Genomic DNA, 19,013 nt, shown 5'->3' with positions numbered 1-19,013 from the left:
AAGAGCTCTGCCAGACACACACAAGCATTGCTGATGTAACAGCTAGGTTTGCTGATTTTGAGTCGCTCAATCCATTTCTTTCGAGGATGCGTCGAAGTAGGCGGTATTCTATGTGTGGAAAGAAGGAAACGCGGAAAGACAAACTGCTGTCCCCTCGGCGCGCAGAGTCGCATTGTGACACTATAGTGACACAGAACAAAACGAGTTTGGTTTAGTTCGCTGGTCGTTGTCTGCAATGTTTACTTCATCCATGATTTCAACAGCAAAATTGGGTGCAGCTCAGCGATTCATGCAAAAACAGCAATTTCTCCGCAAGCGTACGCGGGGTCGGCCGGGTATACCTGGTTTGGCTAATCCCGGGTTTCACCACTGTGCGGCGTCGATTTCACGAGAAACGCGATACGCTGGCTCGCCTAGTTTACTTCGGGTTTCATTTTCTCGTGACGCGCGCGACCTCCGTGGACTGCGAAGTAATCGCCTGCTCCGCGCTTTGGCGACAACGCAGAAAGAACACCCTCTATGGCGTAGTTTGTCGCAGTACTTCCATCACTGGATTCATAATGAAGCAAGCTGGAGGCAATGACGAAAAATAGCAAGTAGCCATAGCAACCAAGTGTATTTAACTACAGGAAAATTAAGTTTAACAAGCAGTTGTAACTACATTCCTACTATACCATGCATTTGTCTAACGAGAAGTTGAAGCAAGTGTACTTTACCACTGCCCTTCACCACTACTCAGAATCAGCTTTAGTAGTTTGGACAAGACAAGGAGGTTATAAGTTTGTTCAGAATACTTTTGGTTCAGGTGATGATAGTTTCTGATGACGGTTGGCTGAGACCGAAGATCGTGTTATGCGGTTAAGTTCTTTTAATGCGGTTCGCCTCTCCTCTACAGCTCCCTTCTCAGTTGTGGAATGGAGGCCCAGCGAAGGTCGAAAAAATACTTCGCTAAAGTAGTTGCAATTACCAGTTTTAACAAATGGCACTTACCTGAAGTTGAAGCTGAAATTACACGAGCCGCATTCAAAGATTAGGAAAGTCAACCCGGCCTTCTCTAACACCATTCTACACCATTCTTCTAACACCATTTGACTCTCGGCTGAGAGTTGCGTAGGCTGTGTAAACTAACACGAAACAACAACAACAACAACAACAAAAAAAAGACGTTAAAAGGGCTGAAACATTTATTCACAAGTGTGTTGGTGATATTGTTGATACCACTGGCTGCTGTCATGGGTAGGGCCTGGCGTGCCCCCGCATCTGCGCCCTGGAGCGGGATGCTGGAATTAGGAAGTAGCACTTCAGTGGTTTATCCAGAACAGCAAGCGTGGGGGGGTCATTATTACAGTTGCATTGCAACAGGAGTACACACAAAGACAGGGGGTGTTGCCAAACATTTGGAGGTTGGGAGGGTCTGGATAAACCACTGGATCCCTTGGATGGGCGGGGCAAAAGTGTGGGATTGTTCCTCATGATAGCAAGTGCTTCCATATCCTTCGTATAATTACAGTTTCAACTTTAGGTGAGTGTCATTTGTTAAAACTGGTAATTATACTTCGGCCTACTCTAGCACTTCTTCTCCGGGATCACATAGCAGGATGGTAGCCAGAAAAAATATTCGGGGGGGGGGGGGGGGGGGGACTTTACATAGGGGAGGAGGATTTCCAACTGTTTCCCTCTTCCAAATGCACTACCAAAGGTACAAAGGTCCATAAACCACCCCTGCCCCTGTCACATAGCAAGTAGTACTACACACATAGTTGAGTACTGGGTACTCAAAGTACCCAGTATCCCACAGGTACTGCATTTGTGCAAAGACCTGAGGGAGCAGCTGCACACTGCTGCTGTCGAGACATGACGAGACGCCCAGCCTGCCTGGGGCTTCAGCCTCCCCGGAAGATGCTAGGCTTTCACGGATATCCCTTGTTGGAAGCACCACGATCGGAGATAGCGAACTATAGCTTAAAGTGTTAAAGATCAAGCACAGCCTAGTTTGTTGACTGCGGCCATGGCCGCCCTGTTGTACATCTGTACAAGAATGCAACTCTCGTGGAAATTCTTCCCGAACGCTTGTACACTCAGAAAGGCTGCTTTAGCTCGACCCTTATCTGTAGTGACCAGGGCTGCCGGACCAAAATCCCAAAAAGTCACAAACACGCCCTCAGAAAATAGCCAAAAGTAGCAAAGTTTCCTTGTGTGTAGCCAATTCTGTAGCCAGCGGTGTGCAGGCAACATATCATATGGAATGAGCTGAGCTCCTGTAACGTAATTGCACCACGAATGTGAAACTGCCATTGGGACAAGAGCATGTGCGATACACTGTGACCATAGTAGAAAAATCTTTGGGTCAAGTTGCTGAGATACACGACATTTTCAGAAGGAATTATTTTTTTTTAGTCAGTGTTAGCGCCGCGAAGCAATTGTGCTTATGAGCGGAGTACAGATGTGGACACACGGAGAGAGGACAGCAGGAAGGAGTGGGGGACTGGGGGGTTAGTATGCGTCCTAGGCCGACTTCAGAGGGAACTGTGCCGACATTCGTCTGGAAAGTCTTCAGAAAACCCAGGGAAAACCTCGGACAGCACAGCCGGTGGTAAGATTGGAACCCTCTGCCTCCCAAGTCTTCAGTACGACCTTGGCTACCACCAATGACCGAGATGCCTTAACCTGCTTGGCCATGTCGCTCATAAGAATGACACGACCAGGGTTGTGGACATGTCGATATGCTTTAGCTTCCAAGCGACATGTGACAGAGTGAAGGGTCATGATAACCAAAGTAAAACCAATTCCCATAATTTGCGCCTTCATGTCGCAGGAGAGCTATGACCATGAGCGACACCACAAGGATGGGTCGGTGGATTAACTACAGCGAGCAGGGAGCTCTTATTCTTTAACGAGTGCTAAAACCCTAGCACACAAACAAAAAACCCTGAAGGACATCATACCGAAAGAAGGCAGATTGTCATAAAAAAGATGAATGGACGCAGTGTGTGTACTTTGGCAGTATGTAGTGCCACAACGAGAAAATATCCTGATTTAGTCACACACGAGTGTCAAAAGTAACACAAGGTAGTCATAAAATTAGCCGGAAAATAGCCAAGTATACCCAAATTTTCGGTGCCATGACAATCAGAAAGTAGCCAATTTGGCACAAAGTAGCCAAATCTGGCAAACCTGGTCGTGACCTCTCCGATGGGCCCAAGATTGCCGGTTCATTAGCTTCCACAAACTGCACACCATCGAGTCAAGGAGCTATTGGTTTGGATTACCCTCACTATGCGAGTCTCTAGCAAGGGTCGGCCCTGGCAGTGACGAATATTGTCTACCCACCACCTCAACTCCTCGGAAGCCTCTGTTGACAAGGGAATGAGGGAGTCCCAAGAGCCTCAAGACAGTGCCTGTGTTGCACATATGTTGGAGGGCCCTGTAGTGTAAGGGGGGCGGGGAAAATTGCTAATACGGTTGGGGGACAGGGGGAGGCTATACCCCTGTCACAGGGGCTAATTTTGCGTCATTTTCTTGAAGTGCACTCATCCCAAAAGAATGTCACTTTCACGGGACTCTGACCCTGGGAAAATTCAAAATTCTTATAGTGACCGTAAATAAGCTTGGTATATTCTTCAGGATCGAGAAACAGAAGTTGGTTTAGCAGTTGGGGACTCGTTTAGTTGCACAAAAAAGCTGTGAAGCTTATATTGAAACCGAAACTCCTCCCTCTCCAGCCTCCTGTACCCTGCGTAACGTCACAGGTAGTGTCGTGGGGGCCATTGGCTGTTCATATAGTTTCGTTTGAAGTTAGTTTTGGGGAACTCACTAAATCATTGGTGTACTTTCTGCCGAGTGTCACTAAAAGATGCCGTGTGAGGGCCCACGAATGGCACTAAACACAAGTATCACTCGTTGAAAGCAACAGGAGTATTAAACACAAAGTTTGGGTATTGAGGAAGGAGCCGAGAAAATGAAGGCACCGACAAGGAAGTGTGCGGGACTTGGTCGCTTTGATATGGAAGCCGAGTTATGTGAGGACAGACGTCAGTTCCTCTGTCACCAACAGGAGATTTCGATGGAGAAGGATGTCGTCGAGGCAGATGACCATTCGAGTGCTCTTTGAGCGGGAAATGCGACACAATGGGCTTGAGGAGCTTTGTGGTGGTGGTGATGGTAACAGCTTGTAGCGCCATTATCATCGTCACCGCACAGCCTGCCAAGGCGCGCGAGAAATAAACCGGCACTCGTTCAGTAGCTCTCTGACGAGCATCCAGCGAACAGTTGTCCTGGTCTCTCCCTCGTCTAGCAACAACTGGTGACCCGAACGTTCCATTCCACCATCGTCGCCATTATGCATTCCGGCGACGCTCCCATGAATGGGCAGCCACCAGCGACGACACTTTCGACAACCCCTGTGATGCCGGTCTCTTCCATCACCGTTAAACTCCCTCCATATTGGGACTAGAACCCCCGACATGGTTTATCCAAGCCGAGGCGCAGTTCCATCTTGCCAGCATCTCGTCCCAACAGTTGGGGTGAACAGTTGGGGTGTACTGTCCTGGTCTCTCCCTCGTCTAGCAACAAGCTTGCCATTGTTGGCCTCACAGCTGTGGGCATTGTCACAACTGTAGCAGGAGACTAGGATCACCAGAAGGTGGCGAAGTGAAGTAAGCAAGCTCGGTGGTTTTGAGGCATCGTCTGATTCGAAATGTGAGTTGGGCATGAGTCATTACAGAGGCCTCAAGGCATCCTCATTATGCAAAGAAAATGCCCTATATTCTGGGCCCTGATGCGCCTCGAGGAGAGGGTGCCGCTGGGGTGTCAAATAGCCTGTAGGGTATCGCTCTTGCAAAGTGTGAGGAATTCTTAGATGCAGGGTGTCGAACTGCAAAAAATACAGGTTCGGTTCGTGTTCGCGTTGCTTGAATTTCGTTCCGGTTCAGTTCCGGTTCGGCCACGCCAAAAATCGAACTGGTCCAACACTTCCAATTTATATCTCGCATAAAACCGCTTTTATCAGGAAATGCATGGCTAATAGCTAAGTGATGTTGTCTGCATCAACATTTTAGTGGCCAGCTACTCACTTTAGCGAGAGAAAGGAGAAATGGATGAGCACTTGCAAATAGCACGTTTATGAAGCGGTGTAGTCCTGCTACTCTGTTCTCAATATCGCTTTTTTTTTACCAGTGTTGTACCCTTTACCGAAATGCGGTATCACGATACCAATACTCGTTACTTTAGTAAAAAGTATCGAAATGCCGATATCGATACCTATTTTTTTAAAGTAACGGGGGACCACTACCGTTACTAAAAAAAAGTAACTCGATACTTTGCCTGATACTTTTGTTGGAAATACGAAGATGATGCAATATCGAAATCTCGCTTACGTGAACACCCCATTTCTATAATAGCAAATTAGGAGAAGAGAGTTTTGCAGAAAAAAGACAACATATTTATTATGTAGCTCGGACACTTAGCTCGACTTTCATCAGTCGCTGCTTCTCAAAATCATCATCTGCTATCCTAACATTGGTCCCTCCAGCAGCTGACAAAGGCCAATATGACAATTGCGGTTGTGTCAGGCCCACATATACCGTGTAGTCCATGACTAAGGAAACCTATCTGAAGTGAACAATACCACGTATGCGTGAGTTGTGGTTATTTCCTCCATATTCAAAGTAAAAAGTGAGCCTGTGTTTGGTATAATTCCAGTTATGGAGCACGTAGGCGTGCCCACTGGCTTCCTGTCGTGCGCTTGGCGGACCAGTGACAATGAATAAGAGTAACAAATTTGGTCGGTGAAGAAAGGGTGGGGCACTAAAAAAGTATCGGTATCGGTATCAATACATAGATCGCGTTACCATAAATTTGTAATGGAAATGCTTTTCCCAATACCAATTTATAAAAGTATCGCAATCCGCACTCCGATACCGCAAAAAATATAGATTGCTGTCACAGCGTTACGTACAACAACACTTTTTTCACATGCACAGTGCCAGCAAGATACATTTAAGAAAGCGAAATAAGATCAGCATTTTACACAGACGACAGTACTTGCCGGCACACTGCATTCACAGCGTGAATCGATCTGAAACCGTACTGAGGCATGTCAAAAATAGCCAGCCTTGCTCTGTCCAAGGTCACAGCAGTTGATCCACAACACAAAAGCAATGTGTCACGACAAAATTGCACTACCCGTAAGCAGGACTACATTTATTTTTCAAACAACCACCAATCATACAGGAACCATTCTGCTCCACCACTTCACAAGTTTCTGACTTGTTTAATTTTTACTGCTCACGTGTAAAGGCAAATGTTGTGCGCTTGCTTAATCACATATTCTTCCTATAGAGCAACACAACTGGCCTACTCCATTCCTGCTTCATTCGGTGGACGATGGCGGGCTACTCAATTTTCGGAAAATACAGCAGTTGCTAGCAGAGGACGGCCGCCACGTTTGCTTGGAAACCCAGTGTCTGACAAGTGTCCGCGTGGCGCCTCCTCTCTGAAGAGCAGATGCCGCAGCGCGTGTGTGGGGCACTAGTCGCGACGCTCACAAGGACAACTGCGTTTCATCGTGTTAAAAAAGGCGCTGAAAGCATATTATACATCCTCGTTTGAATGCTAGATGAAAATTTGCGAAATCCATGATATGGAGACCAATGTGCCCTTGTTCGGGTACTGAGGCACTTGAACTCTTATGCGGACTTCTTTTATGTCTGAACCGTTTCGTTGCAAACCGGTTACCGCTATCGTTTTTCCGGTTCTGCTCCAGTTCGGTTTCAACAGTGTGATGAAAATTTCGGTTCTGGTCCGGTTCTGGTTCGGTACCGGCTAAAATAACGGTTTGGGTACGGTTTTCGGTTCGGGTTCAGTTCGACACCCAGCTTTGATGTGTCCTTTGGGTCCTCTAGGATGTGCTCAACGGCTTCAGGCCCATGGCAGTGCCTGCAATTCGCATCATCTACGGTGCCAATCTGGAGTAGTAACAAGTTTCTGAGCGCTGACCAGTTCATAGCCCGGGGATTGTTTGGAGTTTCCATGGGATCCCTGTTGTTGGGAGTTCTGACCAACGATTTAACACGATATCATGGATTCCAGGGTATTCTGCCTGGAGTAGGTCTGTGATGAGCATATGGCTGTCGCTGCCATAGGGTGTTGGCAGATATGGGTTGCAACAAACGTGGATTCCAGACGATCAACATGTTTGTGACGTAAAGCTTCGAATTATTACTATTATTTGTTATTTTTACTACAGTGGAACCTCGTTAATATGTACCCGCTTAAACGGTAGTTCTGGTTAAACGGTTGTTGTGCCGAATCCCCGACGCGACTTCCATACAAGCCCATGTATTTTCCGCCCGTTAAACCGTAGCAGCTTGCAGTCCCCATATCGGTTAATGCGTATCTCCTCCGTCGCGAAACACCATCCACCGCCACAAGATTCCTCCCACGTCGACCGCTCCGCACACGCACGGGCACCAGGGTTCAAGGGCCAATAACACGTGGCTTCTCTGGATGAGAGGAGGACACGTCATTCTCTTGCGAGGCGAAGTGACGTTCTTCCGCGGAGAGGAAGTAGGCCAGGGGTTCAATGCGCGCCCTCGCTGGTTTCCTTTCTCGGGTCTTTTGTTTGCTACGGTCATTCGAACTCTGGGACACGTACAGTGCGGACACTTCAGGTACGGTCGTTACTGTTGTTGGAGAGATGCAGAATGGTGAAGCACTGAGTTTTTAAACATCAAGGAGAAGATAGGCATCATTCACACCATCGAGCAAGGAGCAAAGAAGTCAGCATTGGCACGCGAGAGAGGACTGCCACTAACGACAGTTTGCAGGGTGTGGAACTCCAGAGAGAAGATTTTGAAAAGTGTTGCTTCCACCAGCGTTAACCGGTGCCGTGTGCATGGCTCCGCGTTTCCAGATGTTGAAGCTGTGGTGGTGCAATGGCTCAAGCAAGCGCGGGCAAGAAACCTGCCAGTCAGCAGTCCACTTCTGATCGAAAAGGCCCAATGTTTTGTCTTGGGAGTTGAAGCATGACGACTTCGTGTGCAGCAGTGGTTGGCTGGCAAGATTCAAGGCCCGGCACAGCATCAAGGCACGGGTTGTATCTGGCGAAGCCGCAGTGGCAGACATAGACGGTGCTCACGACTGGAAGAACGGAAAGCTGCAGGAAATTCTCGGTGGTTATGCTTCCGAGGACATATTCAACATGGACGAGTCTGCACTATTTTACAGACTTCTGCCTGACAGAACCTTGGCATTCAGAGGCGAGGTCTGTACCAGCGGAAAACACGCCAAGAAAAGAATCTCCGTTGCCTTTGGGGTCAACATGACAGGTAGCGAAAAGCTGCCACTCCTAGTCATCGGAAAGGCTGCAAACCCAAGATGCTTCAAGGTTGGGAAGCTGCCGTCGGGCATGCTTTATCGAAGCAATGCGAAAGCATGGATGACTTCGAAAGTCTTTGAAGAGTATGTGCAACTTTTGGACCGGCGGTTCACGGCGAAGGGAAGGAAGATAGTCATAGCGCTGGACAATGCATCGTCCCATGCCCAGCTGGAGAACTTGACGTCCGTGGAGTTGGCCTTCCTGCTCCCCCAACACGACTGCGATTGTTCAGCCCCTGGACCAAGGGGTGATTCGCTCCGTGAAGCAAATCTACAGGAAAAATATCGTGCGCAGGATCCTGCTGGTGATGGAAAATGACAAGACCTACGCAATTGATCTCCTCGGCGCAGTTCATTTGCTACAGCATTCGTGGCAGCAGGTGGAACCTTCGACAGTTTAGAACTGCTTCCGACGTCAGGGTTCATGGTGTGCACGGACAGTACAGTCCAGGGTGAGAACAGTGAGGAGGACAACGTCGAAGACGAATGTGAAGGCATTCTTTTGGAGTTGCTGGAGCGCCAGGGTGCTGCAGACAGTGTGCAGTTCCATGTGTTCCGGGACATTGATAACGGCCTGGAAACGTGTCCCGACTAATCGGACAGTGAGATTGTCGCCTCTGTGATAAGTGAGTCGTCGTCTGCCGCAAGTGGCGATACAGACAATGACGAGGACGACAGAGAAAAGATTGAAGATTCGGAAGGCCCGTCAGTTGCAGAAGGTGCGCAGGCATTGGAAGTCATGCGGCAGTCTGCCGTAAGGAGGGCACTCCTTGAGGAGCTCGGCGCGTTCGAAAAGGTGGTGATCGACGCAAGGCAACCTCGGCGTCAAGCTAAAATCACTGACTTTCTTGTGGAAATCGAATAAATGCCCATGTGCTATGCTTTTTTGTGCCGTGCTCAACTTGTTTGCTTTAACCATGCAGGTAAGCGAGCAATATTTCGTAATTTCGGTTAAACCATACTACCGTTTAGTATGTAGTTTTTTCGTGTCCCCGCCAGGTATGCACTAACGAGGTTTCACTGTATTACCTGTTTGTTTCTGCTAATCCAAACCATGGAAGGGGGTCCAACGTAGAGACACCTCAGCGCCACACGACAGATGAGCACAGTCGTTTGACAGACAGTGCCAGGATGTTGCCACATGCAGGGTTTGTAACTTTTTTAATTTCGCTGCTGGAATTAGGGAGTATGATTGCTTTACTGATGGCACTGACATGGATGGCAGCGGCTACGTGTAGTATTTCAGGAGTTCTGCAGTCGTGGAGAATATTGGGTACCACAGAGATTTCCCTTGCCAGAATACGTTGCGAACAGGGTGCTTTGCAAACACCCATGGGGCCGATGCAAGACCGGAGGGGAGGACGTTCCACTGGTAACACTGTGGGCCCCACTTCAAGCACAGTACAGGTCTGTGCTCAGGATGAACCGGGACAGACAAGTAAATGTCCTGATGTACCCTCTGAGACACGGAGTTGTTGCGTTGAATCAGTGGCTTGACTGCAGGGAAGGGTAACGGACGTATGTTCGTTACCGTTTCCATTTTCGTTACTGCTATATTTTCGTTTCCGTTATCCGTTTCTGATACCAACCTTATAATTTCCGTTCAATTACGTTTCCGTTATTGTTTCCGGTAATGGAAAGGCTGTTACAGAGCTGCGCGAGGAGAGCCAGTCTGACTCTGTCAGCACCCTGTTTTGTCCAAGTGCTGCTTCGGAGTCACGCGTACACACACGTCGTTGGGATGTGCACATCATGCAAGATTTTTTTTTTTTTTTAATGTAGGAACATGTCTTCAGTCTGCACTCACTCTGAGTCCAGCAACTCAAGATGCCTGTTGTCCAGCAACTCAAGATGGGCGTAACCTTTTTCCAATGTCGCATTCATAAGCGGATGTTCTCAGTAGTAAGTAATACCAAAGTAGGAAATAGTACCATAATAATGGCATAGCCACGGTGAAATAAAAAAAAATAAAAATGGATAACTAAAAATCTTAGGCTGTCATCCTTGTGCTATGGTGGAGCATAGACATGTGTTGATGTCATGGAGTTATGAGGACTGGGACGAGGTAAGCGAGGGATGCACCCACGAGATCCAATATTGCGTTTTGTTTCCATGCCCTCGTGTAGTATTTAAAGCATTGCAGGGAATGGAGTCATCAAAATACAAAAATAAATGAAAAGACACTCAAATGTCATCGCACAACAGGGATAGCCATTACCCGAATTCAATACCGGACGATAATTTTCGTTTCCGCTTCTGTTTCCGGTAACGGAGGACCGTGGTATGCGTTTCCGTTATCGTTACCATCTCCAATTTCGGTAATCTACCGTTTCTGTTTCCGTTACCATTACCGTTACTCTTCCCTGCTTAACGGTGTGCCAACGCCCTATTTTGAAACGCTTGTACTTTATGAACCGAATGATGTTCCGCAGGTTGAGCATAGAGCGAGCCCCTCCCTCGTCTTTCTTGGCCACGAGAAAGAGGGAGATTGGTGAAATGCCCCCTTTGGAGCAGAGAACGGCAATCTTCTGATTGACCAACAGGGGCTGAGCTTTTGACCAGGTGTATGGTGGAGGGTAGTACTGGACTGGGGTAGGTGTAAACGATAGCCCTCGACTACTTGAAGCACCCAAGGGTCTTGGGGAAAGAGTGACTCATTGTGGAAGGTATCGTACTATTTGGCCTGCTTGGTTGAATGGTGGTGAAAGAAAGAGAGAAAAGGACTCTTACCTCCACCTCGTCGACCATATCCACTCCCTTGGTTGGCCGCGAACTGGGGAAGGGGTGCTGGAAATGGCTGCCGAGCACTCAAAAATTGGCGCAGGCGCACTCGGGGGCGCTTCTGCACCTGTGCGTCCTTTGTTGCCGGCCGCTTCTTCCACGCATCCACGGCAGAGTCCATAGCGCTGAGCCAGGCAGCATTGGCCTGAAGGGCTGTCAAGAAGTGACGCCCAAACAGATTGGAGGCATCGTCCCCCGACGGTTCAGGCAGGTCCGGTATCGTGGCTCGTATGGAGTCTGGGAAGGCCGCCAGGGCTCCCTCTCGGCGCTCCTTTAATAGCAAGCCATTAGTCCGGGCCGTGATGGCCGTGGCCCTGGCCACCGCTGCTGCCACGGCGGCCTTCGTTGGGGGGTGCTCCACTGCCCCTGACAGGAGGGATGCCAGAGGCTCCAGTATCTCCAGCATGGAATTCTGGAGCTGCTGGAGTCTCTTATCCCGAGCCTGATCAATTGGGATAGAGCGCCCCACTCCGAAGGCCAAGATCTCCCTGTCGAGGGTCGGAACCTGGAGGAAAGGGAGCTTCAATGTCAGTGCTCCCTTAGGGCGGCGGCATCTGTCTGCCCGCCCTTCCAGACTCCAGGCCCTGGACAGGAAGTCTGCCACCTCCCAAGGACACAAACAAGAGGTGTCCTCCGGAGGCGGCAGAAGAAAGGCCACCCCAGGCTGCTGTCTGGGGTCCGGTTCTGCGGCCACGGGGCGGACAGGTGCAGCTGGCAGCTCTGCAGGAAGCATGTTCCGACGTAGTGCAGGGGCATCACCGCAGTTCGCATGTGGGGCAGCTTCTGGTGGGGTGGGCCTGGGTCGGCCCGAGATGGGGATGTCCGTTAATTCCTCAAAGAGGGTGACGATGCAAGCTAGTTCGTGCCGAACATCTGCCACGCGCTCCTCCACTGCGTCCAAGCGCTCCTTCGTAGGGCGTAGAAGTGAGGACATGGCTGAAGAGGAGGAGAAAGGAACATTAGGGCGATGCAAGCCTCGTAGAAGGTAAAGCCATAAGCTTGAACCGGGCTGCGATAAGCAGGCACGCATAATTCTGGGACAGAAATTGGCCTCGACTCTTACGAAAAACAAATTATCTACATTCTATAGAAATAGTACACAGAAATGTGGGTAGGGTGGACTGAATTTCTATGGAAATTCTATGTAGCCCTTATTTACTTTCAACTACTAGTAGTATGTAATTTGCCACACTTCCACAACTTAAAGCAGCAGTCTAAGACCAAGAAAAAAAACTTAGTTTTTGATCGTGATGGAATGTCTGATCACTAAATAACGTTTTCACGCAAGAAATATGAGCGTAGCAGAAAAATATCGCAATAGCAGTCGATTGATTCTCACGAGTGCGGGGAGCTCTCTCCTACTCTTGTGGAAGACACGTGAGAAATGACGGGCACCTCTGTCACGTTGTGACGTTGTACGTTGCGTCCACTCCTTGAGCTCGCAAGTGACCTCAGCTGCGATCTGACACCGACAATTGTCAAGGTGACGGCGGGCTCCTTTCGCGCGCGTTGTTCTGCCAAGAGACGTATGCGCATCAGAAACGGCTGCCTTTCTTTTCTTTTACAGAACATGGCGTCGGAAACATTGGTCATCTGATCAGTCTGCCGCCAGTAAACTTTCTTCAATTCTTTTCGGTTGCACGGCGAAGACACGCAGTGCAACGAAATCGGGAACTCGCGTGTGGATTGAGGTCAGCAGTCCTCCAAAAGGGAATGGGGACGTGTGCAGGTGCAGCGAGAGTGGAAGTTGTGATCGCTGAACTAGTTCAATAAGTTGCAAACAGAAAGAACGCATTTTGTTTGTCTTGTTTTCCGAGAACGAATCCGAGGTAAGCCGCATCATGTTGCATCGCTTCGCGAACAGCACGAACCGCCACCCTGCGTATCGCCTCATGTGAGACGCTGGCACTTTTCGTTAGTTGGAGACGTATGCAATGAACAAAAACAATGACTATAAGACACACGATCGCGTTACCATTATGAGCGTAATGTTTTATTTTTCGTTTGCACCTCTGTTTTATGCCTCAAATCAACAGAACATAATGAACCGCTGTCAACAAGGAGCATGCTGTGTCCGAAGCAGACGAATTTTCCGTAGCGAATGAGAGCACGTTTAACGTTTGACGTCACAGTCAATGGGGAGTGGCTTGTGGCTGGAGCGCGCGAGCCTCCCGCCACGAGAACGATTTTCTAAATCGAATTGCGCTGTAACAAAACATTGTTCAGCCGAAATATTTTACGAGAATGATTTTTACACACTGCTTGACAAATTAAAAACAGTTTTCAGCCATTCAAATTTCCTTTCCATGCTCCTTTAACGTCCAGTTCATCTTTGGCACGCAAGACATTAATACATACCATATTGAAAATAAGCACGCAAAACGAAGACAGACAGCACACACAAGCTCAGTCTTCATTCTGCGTGCTCGTTTTCAACATGGACTCCGACCAAATTGCCTGAAAGCCATACACTTGTTGGATCACTTGGCTTCTGCGGGAAATCGCTCACACTTCATTTGTCTGCCCATCATAGAAACTAAACCAACACCCCCCATCCCCAGCAATTCTTTTCTTCATCTTCTTCCTCTTCTTTGTGCTGTTGTTCACGTGCGTGCCCTACACAAGCAGTTTGATGACACCGATACCCCACAAAAGAGGAAAACAATGCACAAAGCCTTAGCTTGGACACATAAGACGAGCACATAAATGACATTCTTTGCACAAGCAAGGAAGTATGTCCACACTATTACAGTGCACGCAGCCAGAGAAAAAGAATTGACATTCAAAACGAGTACTAAGAATTAAACAACTCGTTATTGTTCAACAGTTCTGCGTCACGATTGCACCAACAGTAGGTTCACAATATTCTCTTAAGTCTCGAAATCCAGAGATTTTTGTGAGAAAATCCTAGAATTCTAAGCTGAGAAATACAGCTGGGATCCCAGGACATCCCATATCCCAACATCATTTTCAACCAGACTTGTACACATTACAAAAAAAAAAGTAACTAACTACCGTTCCTTATTACACTGAAAAAAAGGAATGAAATACGTTACTCGTTACTGAAACCCAAAAACTAACGTGTCATTGTTACTCATTACTAATGAGTTACTTTTCTGTTACAAATGATGTTGCAGAACGCCAAATTATGAAATTAAAATGTTCTTCTTGTCGTTCACACTTCATACGAATTTACTTTCAGTAGCAGTTGCTGCTGGAAATGCCCAGTGGTTATGACAGTGTTGTTTTCTAAGCATTCTAGGGTACGTGACCTAACCATGCGTCACCTAGCGTAGGTTTTACAAAGGCATAGAATGTCCCCATAAGCTCACTGTTCTATCTTAGCAAAGGGCCAGGAAGCAAGACCATGAGGTGGTTTCTCCAGAAGGCTGTATATCGGTCAGTGACACGGATACCGGTAACCTGCTGACTCAACATCCAGGTCGGAGCACCACGTGTGAAGTGTAGGAAGGGCGACCCATTTCAGAATGTCGTCCATAATGAGGAAAAAGGGGAACGGCGGGTAAAATGTAACACGTAACTTGAGGTAACAGGTTACCAATTTTTGTAACAAAATACGTTACTAGTTAGTTTTTTGGAAAGTAACTAAGTAGTTACTTTGTTGCCAAACAAAGTAACGAGTTACGTACAACTCTGCTTTCAACATAATGTCTTTGGATATTTGGCGACCAGTATGTACAGCAAACTAGTACGTACACGAAACTAGATATATATTATATAGAATGTGATTAGAAAATGTGCACCAATGTCTTTCTATTCCCTTTTCAGAAATTTGCTAGATCGCAGAGAAATAGTTTCCAGAACTGTAGGCAGCAGGCTCAAATTATATGCAAATTTCATGTAGCACCTATTTACTTCCAATACATTTTCTCTGAACATTTTGTGACTAGTGTGTATAGAAAATGGATATACAAAAGCAACTTTTCCAGGGTGTTTAATTTAAGTTGAACCCCACCTCTAAAAAAAAAAAAAGGTGCATCACACTGGAACGAGGCCATCTGCAGAATGTTACCAGCCTTGCAAGATATTCAGCATATTTTTTCCTAATTAATTAAAGTTAATTCTTTAACTTTTTAATTATTACGATTACATAAAAGTGTTCAATAGTGAAGTTTTGGCTGATGACATGAGGTGACGAATGCCAATGGGTACAATTCTCTACCTGCTATGCGTTATTTTATTCCTGTGTCCAAAAAAATGTGCGTGGGCTTACAAAAATACCATGTGACCTTTCTCCCTCGTGTGAAAGGTGCATCTAATTGGGGCAGTCTGATCGAAGCAGGCAGACATCTCCAACCAGATAGCAACAGACGCCAACATTTCTGCGGATCAACCGCTTACATAAAGCTGTCGTATTATCGCTGAAGATCCAAATGATGCCTTCTTTTTGCTTTCAAAAAACCATTTTTGCATCTGTCCTGCTCAAGCGCAGCTGGTAATGCATTATTAATTATTATTATGGTTATTAATTATGACTCATTATTATTATGATAATATGATATCTAATGGGCAGTCGACCAGGATGACGATATGTTTAATAATATAATGTGCACGACCACACGTGCCCATGTATGCATGGAACACTTGCCTATAGGCATGTGTTCCATGCACGGAGTCTTTAACTGAAGTAAGTAAGGAGCCAAATAGCTGCAGGGAATGTAAAGGAAAGGGCGGCATACCAAAGACTGCATCAAGCCTCCTCTTGTCAGGTGCGGGCTACAGTGGTGTGCCTTTCTTCAAATTCGGTGATACTCCATGAAGGAAATGGTTTCGAAGTTTGTGATTTGTGAACACGACCCTCAGAAGGTTTCATTGACAGGATTCCCTTGAAACGGAATTATAGTGCATACCCCGTTGAGAAATTGAACGGTCAACTGATAAGACTTTTCAACGGGACAAGGCATGGCGAAACACAGGTCATGGAAAAATTTTATCTCTTGAAATCCCGTCCAAATCCTTCTACTATCACGTCAATGGACTATTTTGTCAAGGGCTACGACCCCAAAAAACACTCTTCAACCACATCTGGTGTTGTCCTTCATGAAACAGGGCAAACGAGTTCATGGGGCGTGGTCTTCAAAAAGGTCATCATAAATGGGTTCGCTTATTGTGTAAGCAAATGTGACAAATCACGACGAGTGAACTCTAAATTGATGGTGTGTTTGGCAGGCTTGTGAACATTATCTTGGGTATGTAAGAACGGTGTATTGTCGGTGTTCGACCTGGTTAACTGTATAATCATATCGAACGCAGGTACTATCTGGTCTCCGTATGTAATGGATATAAAAAAAAGAAGAAAGCCATTTTTGTCCCCATATATATAAGGATAAAAAGGATTCTTTCTATCGAAATTATATACACCATGACAAATCATGAATTAGAAAAATGTTATTATATACACTTGTGGATACAAAACACAATTGCTTTCATTCATGTTGAGTTGAGATTATATATATAAAAAAAGAGAAGCTTTTCAATTCGTCACCTGACGAACTCTGCTAATCCCACCATTCATTCACCATTCATGCTGTCATTCATATGCATTTTCTACGTAGCACATAGCCACTGCATACAGTAGATAGGTTGTTCATAGTAAGTAAGTATATAGAAAATCATTTCCATACGGGCGAGACGGGCTAGCAGAGAGGATAGCCCTAGTAGCACAAAACGTCGCGGAAACGTCTTTATTTGGTCAAATTAGGATAGAAGACGATCAGGACGTCAACGCGACGTCTAGAAGCCGTAATTTATAGTATGTTTATAAGACGCGTCGATTTACCGTTTGTAATACGTCTTCGACATCTCTGTTGAAGAGGTATCCTTAAGGAAGACATCCTGTAAATATCTTCCGTTCACGTTTGCAAGACGTACCACCTTTCCATTTATAATACGTCTTCGCCAACTGTGTTCAAGACGTATCTTAGAAGAGGACGATTTGTGTGCACTGTATAAGTTTACTTTCGGTGGACCTACTGACTGTCTCAAACCAAAAGCAGTAGGAAACACAGGCGTTGAGTTGACGGTGAGTTAATACTCCCAGAAATTTCCCACTTCAGTGTTGTTTGTGTGCGTAATTGAAATAAACTTAGACACCTCACCCTCCATTTTGACTCAGAGGCGAGCACGGCTATCGAGTTTACGGGAGTTTCTAAGACGAGCAATGTATAGTATCTGTTTTCCCTTTGCAAGGGAATAGACCACCTCTATGCTCTGGTTCCCCTACGTGTAACGCCGTGGAGGGAGTCTGCTGTTCTTACGGTGGGAGGACCTCTGCTAACGCGGTCCACCTTGGTGAACCGCGTCTTCGATTTTGGCCAAAATGCCACGTGGCAGTGTTGCTTGCAGTTCTGCTTGGAGAAACAGAAAATGGAACGTGTGGTGACGGTGACTGAGGTTGAAAAATGAAAAAAGAGGCAGATCTCCGGAAAACTGTACCCGGTGGATATCCACAGGGCTGAATTTTCTCAGATTCAAATTAGTGTTCTAAACATTTTTTGAACGTCTTCAAGACGGCCACAAACACGTCTTCAAGACTCGGGAAAGCGTCAACTTATCCGGGGATAGAAGACGTTATGTAGATCAGATTGAAGACGTCTCCTAGATGAAAATGTGGTTGTGGCTAGACCTTTCCTCGACGTTTACAAAACGTTTTGTGCTACTAGGGAGGTGACAGTTGTGCCCTTAGTGGGTTGGGCAGGGATTACTGGAATGAACCGCCACTTGAAGGTTTACCGAAAAGCGGGATTGTGTGCACCGTGCAACCGAAATTGCAGGAGGAGAAGGAGTCTATTGCTGCTCTCCGGCCCCAGCACGGGCCAAGGGGCAGCAAGAAGGTAAATTGATGGGAAAAACTTACCAAGTCAGAAACTGAGGTAGTTACGGAATACCAAATCCACCAAAGCGGCCAAAGCAAAGTATCGACGACGATGATGATGATGTTGTTAGCGGCATTGCCAGCATTGCCTGTTTCGGGTGAACTTCGCCCTAGCCTTCGTTCGTATATGCCTACTGCTTTGTGGCTTTTATCCGATTCTTTCCACCAGTACTCGAGTCTCCTTTTAGATGATCCAATCTATCGGTGCCAAAACCGAGCTCGTTTCTGCTTTGGGGGAGACGCGTTTGCAGTCGAGCACTATGTGCTTAACGGTTTCCGTCGTTGCTCCACAGATGGAGCCATGGAGCACTCTGTGTTCGATTGTTCAGGTGGCTAATTGGTGGATAATTAAATGACCATTGGTCCTTAGCAGCGGCTCACATACCCCGAGCTCTGAGCCGAGCCAGAGCCCAGCCACTCTGAGCCCAGCGTTACCGGTACGCCATCTGTTAGGCAAGAGCAGAGGCCGCAGCGCTCCGCCTTCCGAGTCCTCCTATTGGCGCGCATTTTGGAGGCAGAGCCTCCCTCGCTCTTGGTCAGCAGTCGTTGGACCATCCCATGTCCCTTTGAATGGCCGCGTTTGTTGCCGATCGATGTGTCTTTAGTGCCACTCTTCCGACATCTTTTTGTTTCCTATCAAGGCCGATGACACACACAACAATGCATTGCCGTAGACGAGAGCTGCACTGCAGCTGCCTTCCATAGTTCCCGCACCACTTCATAGCGGTTGAACGACCACAGGGCCCGAGCTCGAAGCATTCCCACGCATCGCGTCGCCTTACTCCTTACTGTATTTCCTGGTTGTCCAGGTACTGTCTGTCTGATGTTATTGTTACGCCAAGGTATTTCTTATGACATGTAATTTCAATAGGGTTCCCTTGTAGTGTGCAGTCTGTTTCGCTGTCTTCATTGATTTCATTGGTTTGGTTGTTTATCCGGCGCGGAGCATAATCAGGGTTGT

General features: G+C 47.1%; 2 protein-coding genes across 3 annotated transcripts in view; both read right to left on the bottom strand.

Moving 5' to 3' along the window:
* The window catches only part of LOC135394287 (branched-chain-amino-acid aminotransferase, cytosolic-like), a 313,934-nt gene that overhangs the window by 169,736 nt on the left and 125,185 nt on the right, over positions 1-19,013 (bottom strand). The window lies entirely within an intron of this gene.
* Positions 1,167-18,322, bottom strand: LOC135394283 (uncharacterized). Of its 2 annotated transcripts, XM_064624965.1 has the most exons (4): positions 18,035-18,322; positions 15,858-16,003; positions 11,107-12,093; positions 1,167-1,280 (listed from the first exon to the last, which is right to left on the bottom strand). In XM_064624965.1, the coding sequence occupies exons 3-4, from the start codon at positions 12,089-12,091 to the stop codon at positions 1,231-1,233; spliced, it is 1,035 nt and encodes a 344-aa protein (XP_064481035.1). In that variant the 5' UTR covers positions 12,092-12,093; positions 15,858-16,003; positions 18,035-18,322; the 3' UTR covers positions 1,167-1,230. The 2 variants fall into 2 exon arrangements, with proteins under 2 accessions (XP_064481035.1, XP_064481034.1); XM_064624964.1 differs by lacking the exon at positions 15,858-16,003.

This window comes from Ornithodoros turicata, chromosome 5 (assembly GCF_037126465.1).
Source record: "Ornithodoros turicata isolate Travis chromosome 5, ASM3712646v1, whole genome shotgun sequence".
Taxonomy (NCBI): Eukaryota; Metazoa; Arthropoda; class Arachnida; order Ixodida; family Argasidae; genus Ornithodoros; species Ornithodoros turicata.
This window is presented reverse-complemented; position numbering and strand designations above follow the sequence as displayed.

Coding starts and splice junctions, on each gene's coding strand:
- LOC135394283 (XM_064624965.1), bottom strand. CDS start 12,091: ATGTCCTCACTTCTACGCCCTACGAAGGAGCGCTTGGACGCAGTGGAG. Junction 1,281..11,106: donor ATATGGTCGACGAGGTGGAG/GTAAGAGTCCTT, acceptor TCCTAATTCCAG/CATCCCGCTCCAGGGCGCAG.